This window comes from Silurus aristotelis (genome assembly GCF_946808225.1).
Source record: "Silurus aristotelis genome assembly, chromosome: 2".
Lineage (NCBI taxonomy): Eukaryota > Metazoa > Chordata > Actinopteri > Siluriformes > Siluridae > Silurus > Silurus aristotelis.
The window spans coordinates 4,800,859-4,815,377 of record NC_139575.1 but is presented as its reverse complement, the minus strand read 5'-3'; the positions used below and the strand labels follow the sequence as shown (position 1 = coordinate 4,815,377).

At 37.6% G+C, this 14,519-nt stretch overlaps 1 protein-coding gene across 1 annotated transcript in view; it reads right to left on the bottom strand.

Annotated features, from left to right (window-relative positions):
- col28a2b (collagen, type XXVIII, alpha 2b) overlaps positions 1-14,519 on the bottom strand; it is a 61,117-nt gene that overhangs the window by 27,370 nt on the left and 19,228 nt on the right. Inside the window, exons 4-11 of the mRNA XM_083562548.1 lie at positions 12,474-12,494; positions 10,417-10,476; positions 4,832-4,885; positions 4,583-4,627; positions 4,453-4,479; positions 4,260-4,304; positions 4,087-4,131; positions 3,738-3,791 (exon numbers count right to left, since the gene is read on the bottom strand). Coding sequence (XP_083418674.1) covers positions 3,738-3,791; positions 4,087-4,131; positions 4,260-4,304; positions 4,453-4,479; positions 4,583-4,627; positions 4,832-4,885; positions 10,417-10,476; positions 12,474-12,494 — 351 coding nt within the window. The remainder of the gene's footprint in view (positions 1-3,737; positions 3,792-4,086; positions 4,132-4,259; positions 4,305-4,452; positions 4,480-4,582; positions 4,628-4,831; positions 4,886-10,416; positions 10,477-12,473; positions 12,495-14,519) is intronic.

Below are 14,519 nucleotides of genomic sequence, written 5' to 3'. Positions count from 1 at the left end.
CTGCAGGTTTGACCAAGTCAATTTTAAGACCTTTTTAAGATTGTTAAGAAAGAAGACCTTTATCATGACATCAAAATACATAAACACAAATAAATTTTTTTGCAGCTGGCATTAACCGAGCCTTAAATTCATTTCTTCAAGCTAAGTATCTCTAAACTTGCACTTCCCCATAGCTAAAAAATCTAATCCGTTTTACATCTGTGGTACAAACCGAGAGAGATTCATGCAAATAACAGAAAGCTGATTGGTTGTTGCATGTTGGTATCATTTGCAGTTTTAATACTGGAGTGGTCTGATAACAACTTAGGTTGTCCTTATCCTCTTTAGTCCGGATGACATGGCGTCCCAGTTTTCCAAAAATAACTTTACATTTTGATTCGTCTGACCACAGAACAGTTTTCCACTTTGCCACAGTGCATTTTAAATGAGCCTTGGCCCAGAGAAAATGCCTGCGCTTCTGGATCATGTTTAGATATGGCTATTTTTTGACCTATAGAGTTTTAGTTGACGACGGTGAATGGCACGGTGGATTGTGTTTTTCTGGAAGTATTCCTGATCCCATGTTGTGATTCCCATTACAGTAGCAATCCTGTATGTGATGCAGTGCCGTCTAAGGGCCCGAAGATCACAGGCATCCAGTATGGTTTTTCGACCTTGACCCTTACGCACAGAGATTGTTCCAGATTCTCTGAATCTGTGGATGATATTATGCATTGTAGATGATGAGAACTTCAAACTCTTTGCAATTTTTCTCTGAGAAACTCCTTTCTGATATTGCTACACTATCTTTCGCAGCAGCATTGGGGGAACAGGTGATCCTCTGCCCATCTTGACTTCTGAGAGACACTGCCACTCTGAGAGGCTCTTTTTATACCCAATCATGTTGCCAATTGACCTAATAAGTTGCAAATTGGTCCTCCAGCTGTTCCTTATATGTACATTTAACTTTTCCGGCATCTTATTGCTACCTGTCCCAACTTTTTTGGAATGTGTAGCTCTCATGAAATCCAAAATGACAATTCAAAATGTCTCACTTTCAACATTTGATATGTTATCTATAGTCTATTTTAATAAAATATAAACTGGCGATCAAAATTAGAGAACAATTTATAAACAAGTGAACAATTCTGAAATGTCATCTTCACTGCTCAACAGTTGAAGGAGTTTTTGTCCTGTCTATACCATGCTACCAGAACACCTTTTCCACACACTGATCAAAATTAGAGAACACTTTCAGATACCTTCCAGTTAATGGTGTTAATTAGAACCTGGTGCTAATTTTCTTAATTATCTGTAAACCTCTATTTAACTGGCAGCCTAACTTCCAGTTTCACTGACTCTGCAAGATAGTGGGCCGTTCTAAAGTGACTAAAAGCCTCCGGCAGCAGGTTGTCCAGATGAAGGACAAAGGGATGACCCTATCAGCCATAACAAGACAAGTTGGTCGTTCCAAATCTGTGATTTCAAGAATATTGAATCTTTACAACATCACAAACTCATTCAGGTCCACCAAGAAGGCTGGTCGTCCACAGAAGACAAATAGAAGAGAGGACAGGATACTGCGGAGGATCTCAATGGGCAATCGTTTTCACACTGCAGCTGGAATTGCTCACCAGTTCAGCGCTGAACAGGGTAGGGATCTGCCTCGTCATACAGTGTCTTGACGTTTAAGAGCATTTGCACTGAAAGCCCACTCTGCAGTGACCAAACCTCTCATTAGCAGAAAGAATCAAAAGGCTAGACTAAGCTTTGATGAGGAGCATGTTGTGTGGACAAAGGAGAACTGGTCCAAAGTTCACTTCAGTGATGAAAGCAAGTTAAATTTATTTGGGTCCGATGGGAAACATTATGTTCAGCAACAAACTGGAGAAAGACTGAATCCAAAGTGTGTAAAAAAGTCAGTGAAAAGTGGAGGAGGAAGTGTGATGGTTTGGGGCATGTTTTCTGCAGCAGGAGTTGGGCCTCTTATACAGCTACATGGCAAAGTGAATGCGAATGTTTATCAGAACCTTCTTCAACAACATATGGTTCCTTCCCTGCATTCATCACCCAATCAGCTCGCAGTGTTCATGCAGGACAACGCTCCATGTCACACAGCAAAACGGGTAAAGCCGTTCCTTGAAACTGAAAACATTGAAATAATGACATGGCCTGCCCAGAGTCCTGATCTCAACCCAATAGAGGACCTCTGGAAAATCCTTGGCAACAAAGTTATGGCCAAGAAACCCAATACAGTCACCGAACTGTGGAGGAGACTGGAAGAAGAGGGGACCAAAATCACACCAGAGCAGTGTGAGAGACTTGTGCTGTCCTGTGGCTGCAGATGTGCTGAAGTCATTCAGAGCAGAGGCCTGTACACTTCCTACTAATTGCTAACTGTTGTAACCTTCAGAAAAATTCTTAATCTTTTTCCATGCTAGTCATTGTTGTTCTCTAATTTTAATCATTGTGTTCTCTGCAAAATAATGATTTTTTTTTAAATGCCTTAGTTATTTTGTGGAAAAGGTGTTCTGGTAGCATGGTATAGACAGGACAAAAACTGTTGAGCAGTGAAGATGACATTATTTCAGAATTGTTTATAAATTGTTCTCTAATTTTAATTGCCATTATAAGTTTATGAGATTTGTAAATTATTGCATTTTTTTATTTTTTATTCACAATTTGTCCAGTGTCCCAACGTTTTGGAATTGGGTTTGTACAACTTTTTAAGGCCCGTAGAAATTGAGTTTTTTTTATTTTTTACTTTAGACTTTTTTACACCCAGCAGAAACCCTGCATAAGGATGCAGCAAATAAAATAAAATAAAATCAATTTAATAATTTAAAAAAGGATCTGTGTTTACATGCATTTGTTTCACACGTTCCTTATTCATTCTGAACACAAACTTCACTTTCTAGTACAAACTTTTGAGTGAATTCGAAGACACTTTGTGCCCAGTCATGATGTTGAGCTGTTTTATGAGTTGCTCAGTAGCTCCTGGTTCCACAATGTCAACTGACTGAATAAGACTGTAGAAAGGACATTACTCATAATCACACACTCCAGTACTCATGTTAGTTCTCACTTTTCGGTGTTTTGTATTGTTGTAAAGATTTATAATCACACTCTTGATAGCACCCAAATGAGGATGGGTTCCCTTTTGAGTCTGGTTCCTCTCACGGTTTCTTCCTCACTCACCTATAGGAGTTTTTCCGTGCCACGTTCATCCTCAGGCTTCATCAAGAATAAATACACATCATTCACTTTAATTTTTAAGCTGCTTTGAGACAATGTCTGTTGTAAAAAGCACAATTAAAATAAACTTGAACATCTGTCATCGACTGAACATTCGGCTGGCAGCTGCTGGACTGGCGACGGATTTGTACAGAGCTGGAGGATGCATATCAATCAAACACCATTATAATAAGCATGCTTTCTAGGGTTTGAGTGAGAGTCTGACAGAAACACATGAAAACATTGATTTAGTGAGTAGAATAAACAGTATACAGTATTGATCTTCCCTTTACCATGCTCTACTTAGTCAGCAAAGTGCAGGCTCAGGTATTAAATTTAACAGAATATAGTGCACAAGGTTTAAATTGGACAAAGCGATAGAATTGATCTGCATTGTGCACTAAGCTTAAGCTCCATAGTGCACTAGATTTATTCTATATAGTTTTGGCTAGATTAGTCTTAACCAATTGATAGAATGTTGCCTTAATACTGCTAACTCAAAAAAATGTGTGTTTCTGGCTTACTTTGTGTCCTGGTGGTCCCTGGGGCCCAATGTCACCCTGAGGTCCAGGCAAACCCTAGTTTAAAGTAAAAAAAAAAAGAGAGAAACAGAACACACACATGTACACTTTCAGTTATTGTTTGAGAGGTGTTTAAATACATATGATGCTGTAACATATATATTAAAAAAACATAAGAGAATGAATTTTGTACAAAAAAATAGATAGAAAAGTATAGTAATTTATTAATGAACAAAAAAACATACTTCTTGTCAAATTTAAGTCCTATAAAAGGGAATCATTTAGTTTTGAAGGATATGAGGGCAATAAAAAATGCAGGAAAGAGTCAGAAAATATATCTAACAACACAAACCTGCAGCCCTCTGTTTCCACTGATGCCCACTGGACCTTCAGGACCCTGTTAGGACCAAACCACACAGAAGATCTGCATCAGAGTCAGGCTATAATAATTGTTTAGTGGATGACCAGTGGACGCTCAGGCTGTGTAGCATGTGTGTAGGTTTTTGTGTGAGAAATCAAACTCACTCTGTCTCCTTTGATACCAGGGACCCCACATTCTCCTCGCTCTCCCTGGAAAAAATAGGAAACAATACGTAAATAAATAAATAACCCCACGATCCAGAACACAGCAACTCATCAGCGACAGGACAGTAGCATTATTTTTCCATTTCAGATTTTTTCAAATCAAAAAATAATTTTTAGTAACCGTGTTTCTTACCCGTTCTCCTCTACTTCCTGGTTTGCCCTGAGGAAACACAAATGTTCAGTAAATACACAGAATTACCTCACCATATAAAACAGAGAACAAACAATTAAAAATAAAATAAGGAATAAATACGAAGTCTGACCTCAGAGCCGTTTAGCCCTGGCAGCCCTTGATGCCCGCTCTCACCCTACAGGAAGCAGGAAGTCCACACTTATTCATGAAATCTTAGCTGTCAAGGATTTCTTTTCTTTCATGCTCACTTTTTGCTGCATTAAAAAAATAATACTGAAGAAAATAATGAATAAATCCCATTCCACATGCAGTCCTCCTGTTATGATATCCCCCAGTCTTCTGGGCAACTGTGCAATGAGGATGCAAATGTTTTTCTCACCTTCTGCCCTTTAGGCCCTGGATTTCCATCGTCTCCTGGTCGACCCCGTTTCCCCTTCCATACACAAAGAGAGAGAGAGAGAGAGAGAGAGAGAGAGAGAGAGAGAGAGAGAGAGAGCGCGAGAGGTAAAAAAAATTAACAAAATCCAAAAATTCTAGAACAATAAAAACATTACAATACATTATCATTGTATTAACTGGTAATATATAGTAAATGTGCTATTAATACATTAACATATTAACAAACACTAATATGCAATATTTTTGTGATTTATTACTATTATAAAATACTACTACTACCATCTCTACTGCAGCAACTATCACTACTATCACAACTATCACTATTCTATTAATATTCCATTACTGTCATTATTACAGATACTCATACTACTAATATCACTGATATGAACTATTACTATTACTACTATCACTACTGCTACTATAGGAACTAATATCACTACTACTATCACTACTGCTACCGAAACAACTAATATTACTACTATTACTGCTACTACTATCACTACTGCTACTGTAGGAACTAATATCACTACTACTACTATTACTGCTACTACTATCACTACTGCCACTGTAGCAACTATCACTACTATTACTGCTACTACTATCACTACTGCCACTGTAGCAACTATCACTACTAGTACTGCTACTACTATCACTACTGCTACTGTAGGAACTAATATCACTACTACTACTATTACTGCTACTACTATCACTACTGCCACTGTAGCAACTATCACTACTATTACTGCTACTACTATAACTACTGCCACTGTAGCAACTAAAATCACGACTACTACTATTACTGCTACTACTATCACTACTGCCACTGTAGCAACTAATATCACTACTACTACTGCTACTACTATCACTACTGCCACTGTAGCAACTATAACTACTACTACTATTACTGCTACTACTATCACTACTGCCACTGTAGAAACTAATATCACTACTATTACTGCTACTACTATCACTACTGCCACTGTAGCAACTATCACTACTACTACTATTACTGCTACTACTATTACTACTGCCACTGTAGCAACTATCACTACTACTACTATTACTGCTACTACTATCACTACTGCCACTGTAGCAACTAATATCACTACTACTACTGCTACTACTATCACTACTGCCACTGTAGCAACTAATATCACTACTATTACTGCTACAACTATCACTACTGCCACTGTAGCAACTAATATCACTACTATTACTGCTACTACTATCACTACTGCCACTGTAGCAACTAATATCACTACTACTACTGCTACTACTATCACTACTGCCACTGTAGCAACTAATATCACTACTACTACTACTACTGCTACTACTATCACTACTGCCACTGTAGCAACTATCACTACTATTACTGCTACTACTATCACTACTGCCACTGTAGCAACTAATATCACTACTACTACTGCTACTACTATCACTACTGCCACTGTAGCAACTAATATCACTACTACTACTGCTACTACTATCACTACTGCCACTGTAGCAACTATCACTACTATTACTGCTACTACTATCACTACTGCCACTGTAGCAACTAATATCACTACTACTACTGCTACTACTATCACTACTACCACTGTAGCAACTAATATCACTACTACTACTGCTACTACTATCACTACTGCCACTGTAGCAACTATCACTACTATTACTGCTACTACTATCACTACTGCCACTGTAGCAACTAATATCACTACTACTACTGCTACTACTATCACTACTGCCACTGTAGCAACTAATATCACTACTACTACTGCTACTACTATCACTACTGCCACTGTAGCAACTATCACTACTATTACTGCTACTACTATCACTACTGCCACTGTAGCAACTATCACTACTATTACTGCTACTACTATCACTACTGCCACTGTAGCAACTAATATCACTACTACTACTGCTACTACTATCACTACTGCCACTGTAGCAACTAATATCACTACTACTGCTACTAGTATCACTACTGCCACTGTAGCAACTATCACTACTATTACTGCTACTACTATCACTACTGCCACTGTAGAAACTAATATCACTACTATTACTGCTACTACTATCACTACTGCCACTGTAGCAACTATCACTACTACTACTACTACTGCTACTACTATCACTACTGCCACTGTAGCAACTAATATCACTACTATTACTGCTACTACTATCACTACTGCCACTGTAGCAACTAATATCACTACTACTACTGCTACTACTATCACTACTGCCACTGTAGCAACTAATATCACTACTATTACTGCTACTACTATCACTACTGCCACTGTAGCAACTAATATCACTACTATTACTGCTACTACTATCACTACTGCCACTGTAGCAACTAATATCACTACTACTACTGCTACTACTATCACTTTTGCCACTGTAGCAACTACTATCACTACTACTACTACTACTGCTACTACTATCACTACTGCCACTGTAGCAACTATCACTACTATTACTGCTACTACTATCACTACTGCCACTGTAGCAACTAATATCACTACTACTACTGCTACTACTATCACTACTGCTACTGTAGCAACTATCACTACTATTACTGCTACTACTATCACTACTGCCACTGTAGCAACTAATATCACTACTGCTACTGCTACTACTATCACTACTACCACTGTAGCAACTAATATCACTACTACTACTGCTACTACTATCACTACTGCCACTGTAGCAACTATCACTACTATTACTGCTACTACTATCACTACTGCCACTGTAGCAACTAATATCACTACTACTACTGCTACTACTATCACTACTGCCACTGTAGCAACTAATATCACTACTACTACTGCTACTACTATCACTACTGCCACTGTAGCAACTATCACTACTATTACTGCTACTACTATCACTACTGCCACTGTAGCAACTATCACTACTATTACTGCTACTACTATCACTACTGCCACTGTAGCAACTAATATCACTACTACTACTGCTACTACTATCACTACTGCCACTGTAGCAACTAATATCACTACTACTGCTACTAGTATCACTACTGCCACTGTAGCAACTATCACTACTATTACTGCTACTACTATCACTACTGCTACTGTAGGAACTAATATCACTACTACTACTCCTACTCCTACTACTACTACTACTATCACTATTGCTACTAAAACAACTAATATTACTACTACTGCTACTACTATCACTACTGCCACTGGAGCAACTAATATCACTACTACTACTGCTACTACTATCACTACTGCTACCATAGTACTAGTGTTTCTGCTTCTACTGTTTCATTTATAGTTCTCTCTTTTGCACACTGTACTGTATAACATATCAGTCGGTTTACTGGTCGGTGCTATTATGTGTTTTGTGTATTTGTCCCACACTGTCTTGTATTGTTTGCTTACATTTACATTTATGGAATTTGTCAGATGCCCTTATCCAGAGCAACTTACAACTGAGCAGGGGAGGGTTAAGGGCCCAATAGCTCGGTGGTTTTGGGATTTAAACCTGTGACGTTTCGATCCAAAGTCCAATGCCTTAACCACTGAGCTACCACCTCCCTTTTTGTACTGTTTGCACTCCCTTGCACACAATGCACTTTATGTGGCTAAGACAACTTACTTAGTCCTTAGCTCTGTGTTCTGTTATGTAGCTTTTATGTTCTGTTATGTAGCTCTGTGTTCTGTTATGTAGCACCAGATTCTGGAGCAACGTCTCATTTCATTGTGTACTGCGTCAGCTATATATGGTTGAAATGACAATGACTTTACTTGACTAATATCATTACTGCTTCTGCAGCAACTGATATCACTACTATCAATACTACTATCATTTCTACTACTACTACTGCTGCTGCTACTACTACTAATATCACTAATATACTGCTACTATCACTGCTACTACTACTACTATTATCACTACTGCTTCTGCAGCAACTAATATCACTACTACTACTATTACTATCACTATTATTACTACTGCTGCCATTACTACTATCACTATTGCTACTATCATTACTACTATTACTACTACAACTACTATCACTACTAGTACTACTACTACTACTAGTTTTACTCTTACTACTGCATCACTACTATTACAATTACAATGTTTCTATCACTATTACTAATACTAGTAAAACTACTATCACTACTACTACTACTTCTATCATATATCTAGAACTACTAGTAAAACTTCTACTACTATTACTAATAATGATAATAATAAATGTACCAAAAATAAAGAACATAAATATCTTTAAATACATAATAATAATTATAAAAAAAATAAATGGTAAAATAAATTTTATTAACCCGCAATTAATGCAGAGGGCATTTCTGTTTGACCATTTTTTTTTACATATAATTAAAAAAATATAAAAGAGGCGAAATTAAAACCAACGCAACACACATTTATTCACGACGTCCTTTTTAATCACCAAACATTTGTATTACTGATGCGGCAAGGACCAGCACCAAAATCCGTCATGATGCACACATCCGGCAATTAAAACCGTCCGTGTGGAAACATGGCAAAAGTTCCATTTGGTGTCCTGAAGATGTACGTAATTTAAAACACCATAATTACTTTAAAACATTTACAAGAATATTTTGTCTTTATGCTCTATGTTGAGTTTGATTTCACTAATAATAAACATACATCAATAAAGCATCAATATTTGTCCATGTCAATCATGAGTTACCATAACAATCATTATCACAATTGAATATTTGAATCGATTAACAGCCCCATTATTATTATTATTATTATTATTATTATTATTATTATTATTATTATTATTATAATTATTATTATTACAAAACTATAAATATTAGCTAAAAGCCATAGAATTTCTGAATTAAAATTACATGTAAAAAGATGTCTCCAGGTGCTTTAATTACAGAAAGATTAAACTCCATCTATACATACGGCTCACGCAACAGGCAGTAATGCATTTAACATTCTTTCCCTGATTCAGCCCATTAAATAAATAAATCTCCCCCACAGAACCCGAAGGAATTCAGCAAATGTGTTTTAGCACGCAGGTTAATTATCGCTGGATTTTCCGTGCTTGAGGTGAACACTGAAAAACATCTCACCACCCAGTGATCCTGAGCAGCACTGTGTGATCAGGGGAGACATGCAGAGAAACCAAATCCCTCCACAAACAGTTTTTTTATCATCCCTAATCGTCCAAAAGCTCTGCAGGACGGCCGAAAAGTCTTCAAACACATTACACCAAAAACACATTACACTCCTCCTCACCCTCAGCTCTTCCTCTCTGAAAGAGTGAACGTGAACAGAATTTTTGGCACCCTTCCAAAACAGTAGGCTGTGTGATATTTAAGATTCAGCATTAAATCCCAGGACCCCCCAAGCTGTCTGTGTATTAGTCCTGGTAAAAATTTTAAAGGTTTAAGATTTAGTGCCTATGAAGACCATGGCTGTGATTGACATCATTTACAGTTTATCCTCATGATACCATTCAGTAAGTCCTTTTAGGGATGAAGAAATCATTCCCACACCATGAGTGTAGATATGGAGTTGTTTACTTACAGCTGGGCCACTTGGTCCTCTTTCTCCTTTCTCACACACACATTTCTTCTCCACAGGACACTGGAAAAAGCACACACACACACACACACACACACACACACACACACACACACACACACACACACACACACACACACACACAAATGTACAATTACACTGAATCCAAACAAGGAGGCAATACTATATACATATATATATATATATATATATATATATATATATATATATATATATATATATATATATATATATATATATATAGTGAGAAAAATAAGTATTTGAACACCCTGCTATTTTGCAAGTTCTCCCACTTAGAAATCATGGAGGGGTCTGAAATTGTCATCGTAGGTGCATGTCCACTGTGAGAGACATAATCTAAAAAAAAATCCAGAAATCACAATGTATGATTTTTTAACTATTTATTTGTATGATACAGCTGCAAATAAGTATTTGAACACCTGAGAAAGTCAATGTTAATATTTGGTACAGGAGCCTTTGTTTGCAATTACAGAGGTCAAACGTTTCCTGTAGTTTTTCACCAGGTTTGCACACACTGCAGGAGGGATTTTGGCCCACTCCTCCACACAGATCTTCTCTAGATCAGTCAGGTTTCTGGCCTGTCGCTGAGAAACACGGAGTTTGAGCTCCCTCCAAAGATTCTCTATTGGGTTTAGGTCTGGAGACTGGCTAGGCCATGCCAGAACCTTGATATGCTTCTTACAGAGCCACTCCTTGGTTATCCTGGCTGTGTGCTTCGGGTCATTGTCATGTTGGAAGACCCAGCCTCGACCCATCTTCAATGCTCTAACTGAGGGAAGGAGGTTGTTCCCCAAAATCTCGCAATACATGTCCCCGGTCATCCTCTCCTTAATACAGTGCAGTCGCCCTGTCCCATGTGCAGAAAAACACCCCCAAAGCAGGATGCTACCACCCCCATGCTTCACAGTAGCGATGGTGTTTTAGGCATGGTACTCATCATTCTTCTTCCTCCAAACACGTTTAGTGGCATTATGACCCAAACGTTATATTTTGGTCTCATCTGACCACATGACTTTCTCCCATGACTCCTCTGGATCATCCAAATGGTCATTGGCAAACTTAAGACGTGCCTGGACATGTGCTGGTTTAAGCAGGGGAACCTTCTGTGCCATGCATGATTTCAAACCATGACGTCTTAGTGTATTACCAACAGTAACCTTGGAAACAGTGGTCCCAGCTCTTTTCAGGTCATTGACCAGCTCCTCCCGTGTAGTTATGGGCTGATTTCTCACCTTCCTTAGGATCATTGAGACCCCACGAGGTGAGATCTTGCATGGAGCCCCAGTCCGAGGAAGATTGACAGTCATGTTTAGCTTCTTCCATTTTCTAATGATTGCTCCAACAGTGGACCTTTTTTCACCAAGCTGCTTGGCAATTTCCCCGTAGCCCTTTCCAGCCTTGTGGAGGTGTACAATTTTGTCTCTAGTGTCTTTGGACAGCTCTTTGATCGTGGCCATGTTAGTAGTTGGATTCTTACTGATTGTATGGGGTGGACAGGTGTCTTTATGCAGCTAATGACCTCAAACAGGTGCATCTAATTTAGGATAATAAATGTAGTGGAGGTGGACATTTTAAAGGCAGACTAACAGGTCTTTGAGGGTCAGAATTCTAGCTAATAGACAGGTGTTCAAATACTTATTTGCAGCTGTATCATACAAATAAATAGTTTAAAAATCATATATTGTGATTTCTGGATTTTTTTTTTTTATTATGTCTCTCACAGTGGACATGCACCTACGATGACAATTTCAGACCCCTCCATGATTTCTAAGTGGGAGAACTTGCAAAATAGCAGGGTGTTCAAATACTTATTTTCCTCACTGTATATATATATATATATATATATATATATATATATATATATATATATATATATATATATATTTTTTTTTTTTTTTTTCCTGTATATTCCTGTATATATATATATATATATATATATATAAATATATATATTTACTTTTTTTTATTTTTATTTCTTTTAATGAATTAATTTATTTATTTATTTTATTCCCACTCACCGCCTCTTCTGCCAACGCCATCTGGAAAAGGAGTAAAAGAAAATAATATGAACTTAATTTTTCATGAAAATTTACACAAGCATCAGGTTTGTATTCAAGATCAACATCTGTCACTGCACTACAAAAGGACTGTTTTAAACCAGAATTATAAGTAAAGACGTTGTTCAGTGTATAAAGAGCACATGCACATTCGTTAATTAGTTGCCTGTGATTGCTATAGTCACCTGATTGTCACTGGACAGACAGTTTTACTTTATGATTCCTCCCCATTTCTCTGCAGAGATGCACAATGTGTCATTTGCACTAAAATGGTCTCTACACACTACTGCACATTTGAAAGAACATAAGATTCTATGTATACAATATATGTTTTTATATATATATATATATATATATATATATATATATATATATATATATATATATATATATATATATATATATATAAAATATACAAGACGAATGGTGAACTGGTGCCATTCTGACCACGTGCGTTTCCACGTCTGTTATTCCATAACGGACAGCAATTTAGAACAAAAAGCGAACGTGAAATCCTGCGTGAAACAGTGCAAATCTGTGCGATTCAAGAGCAGTAGAACTTTACTGTAAGACGGCAAGAGATCAGAAAGACCTTCAACGAGCTCAACCCCCCCCCAAAAATGTCAGAAATCATTCTTCAACTTGTGCATGATGATCTCCAGAGAACAATCCACATCACCTCAATTCTGCACCCACCCTGCTCGCCAGATTTGTCTCCTGCGGTCTTCTCCCTTCTCCCGAAGATAAAGATCGGACTCAAAGGTCATCGTTTTAACACTAATGCGTAGATCCAGTACAAATCGCAGAAGGTGCTTCACACGCTTTGAAAAGAAGACTATAAGGACACATTCCAGATGTGGCAGGAACACTGGGAGCGCTGTGTTGCTCTACAATGGGACTATTTTGAGAGTGATAGTGTGGAAACGTACATAAATGAAGTACTTGTTTGTAAACAGAGCTAGTATTAAAACTTTTTCATACCACCTCAATTACATAACTTACACACACAAAGTTTAGGCAGGTATGAAAAAAATGCTGTAAAGAATGCTTCATTTTGTAAATTGATAAAAAATAAAAACTAATGTTAACATACACTTGATCCAGCACATTATATCATTTTGTATGATAAACTAGAATTACAGCTGAAAGAGTGAATCTAAGGTGGGGGTAAAAAAAATAATCCATCATATTATTTAATATAATGCTTTAATATAACAACATGTAACATTAGTTATTTGTGTGCACAAGTTCTGACCAGACACTAAATCAGGAAAATCATTTCGCAGTTGCTGGTGGTGTGGTTGGCTTCCTAGTACCTCAGAGTTCCGAACTGCACTCTGATCCCAATGTACAGCGTCCTTAACAATTACATAACAACAACGATACCTGATGATCCATATTTCTCTCTTTCTTTTCATCTTTCGAACTCATGAGATACCAATAATCCCATCTACTTTTTCTTTCTGAACCTGCCAAATTCATTCTGATGACAGTTTTGGATGTCCAATGGAGACCACTCATTGAAGCTGAGGATAGTTCCACATGAACAGACTAAAGATCCATAAAATTACTGTGGAGGCTAAACTGAAGAACCATGAGGATTTAACAGTTTGCTACAGTGGCTTAGTATAATCACCATGATCAGTTTTGCTTTCAATAAAGAGCCTTGTGATAAAAAAAAAAAAAACACCTGCAGGAGGGACCGTAAGGGACGGTGCTGTGAGGATTGGGCAGCAGTCGAAGGCGGGGGCCTGCTTAGACTGCTGCCCCCGCGACCCGGATTGCGGATAAGCGGGAGAAAATGAATGAATGAATGAATGGATACATTCACTCATGTAAATGTTTAAAGGGAACAATTTTTCCTTTTACGTCTGGTTCCTCTCAAGGTTTCTTCCTCATACTCAATCTCAGGGAGTTTTTTTTTCTTTACGCTTTTTCCACTGTCTCGCTCATTAGATTAGATTAGATCAGATTCAACTTTATTGTCATTACACATGTACAAGTACA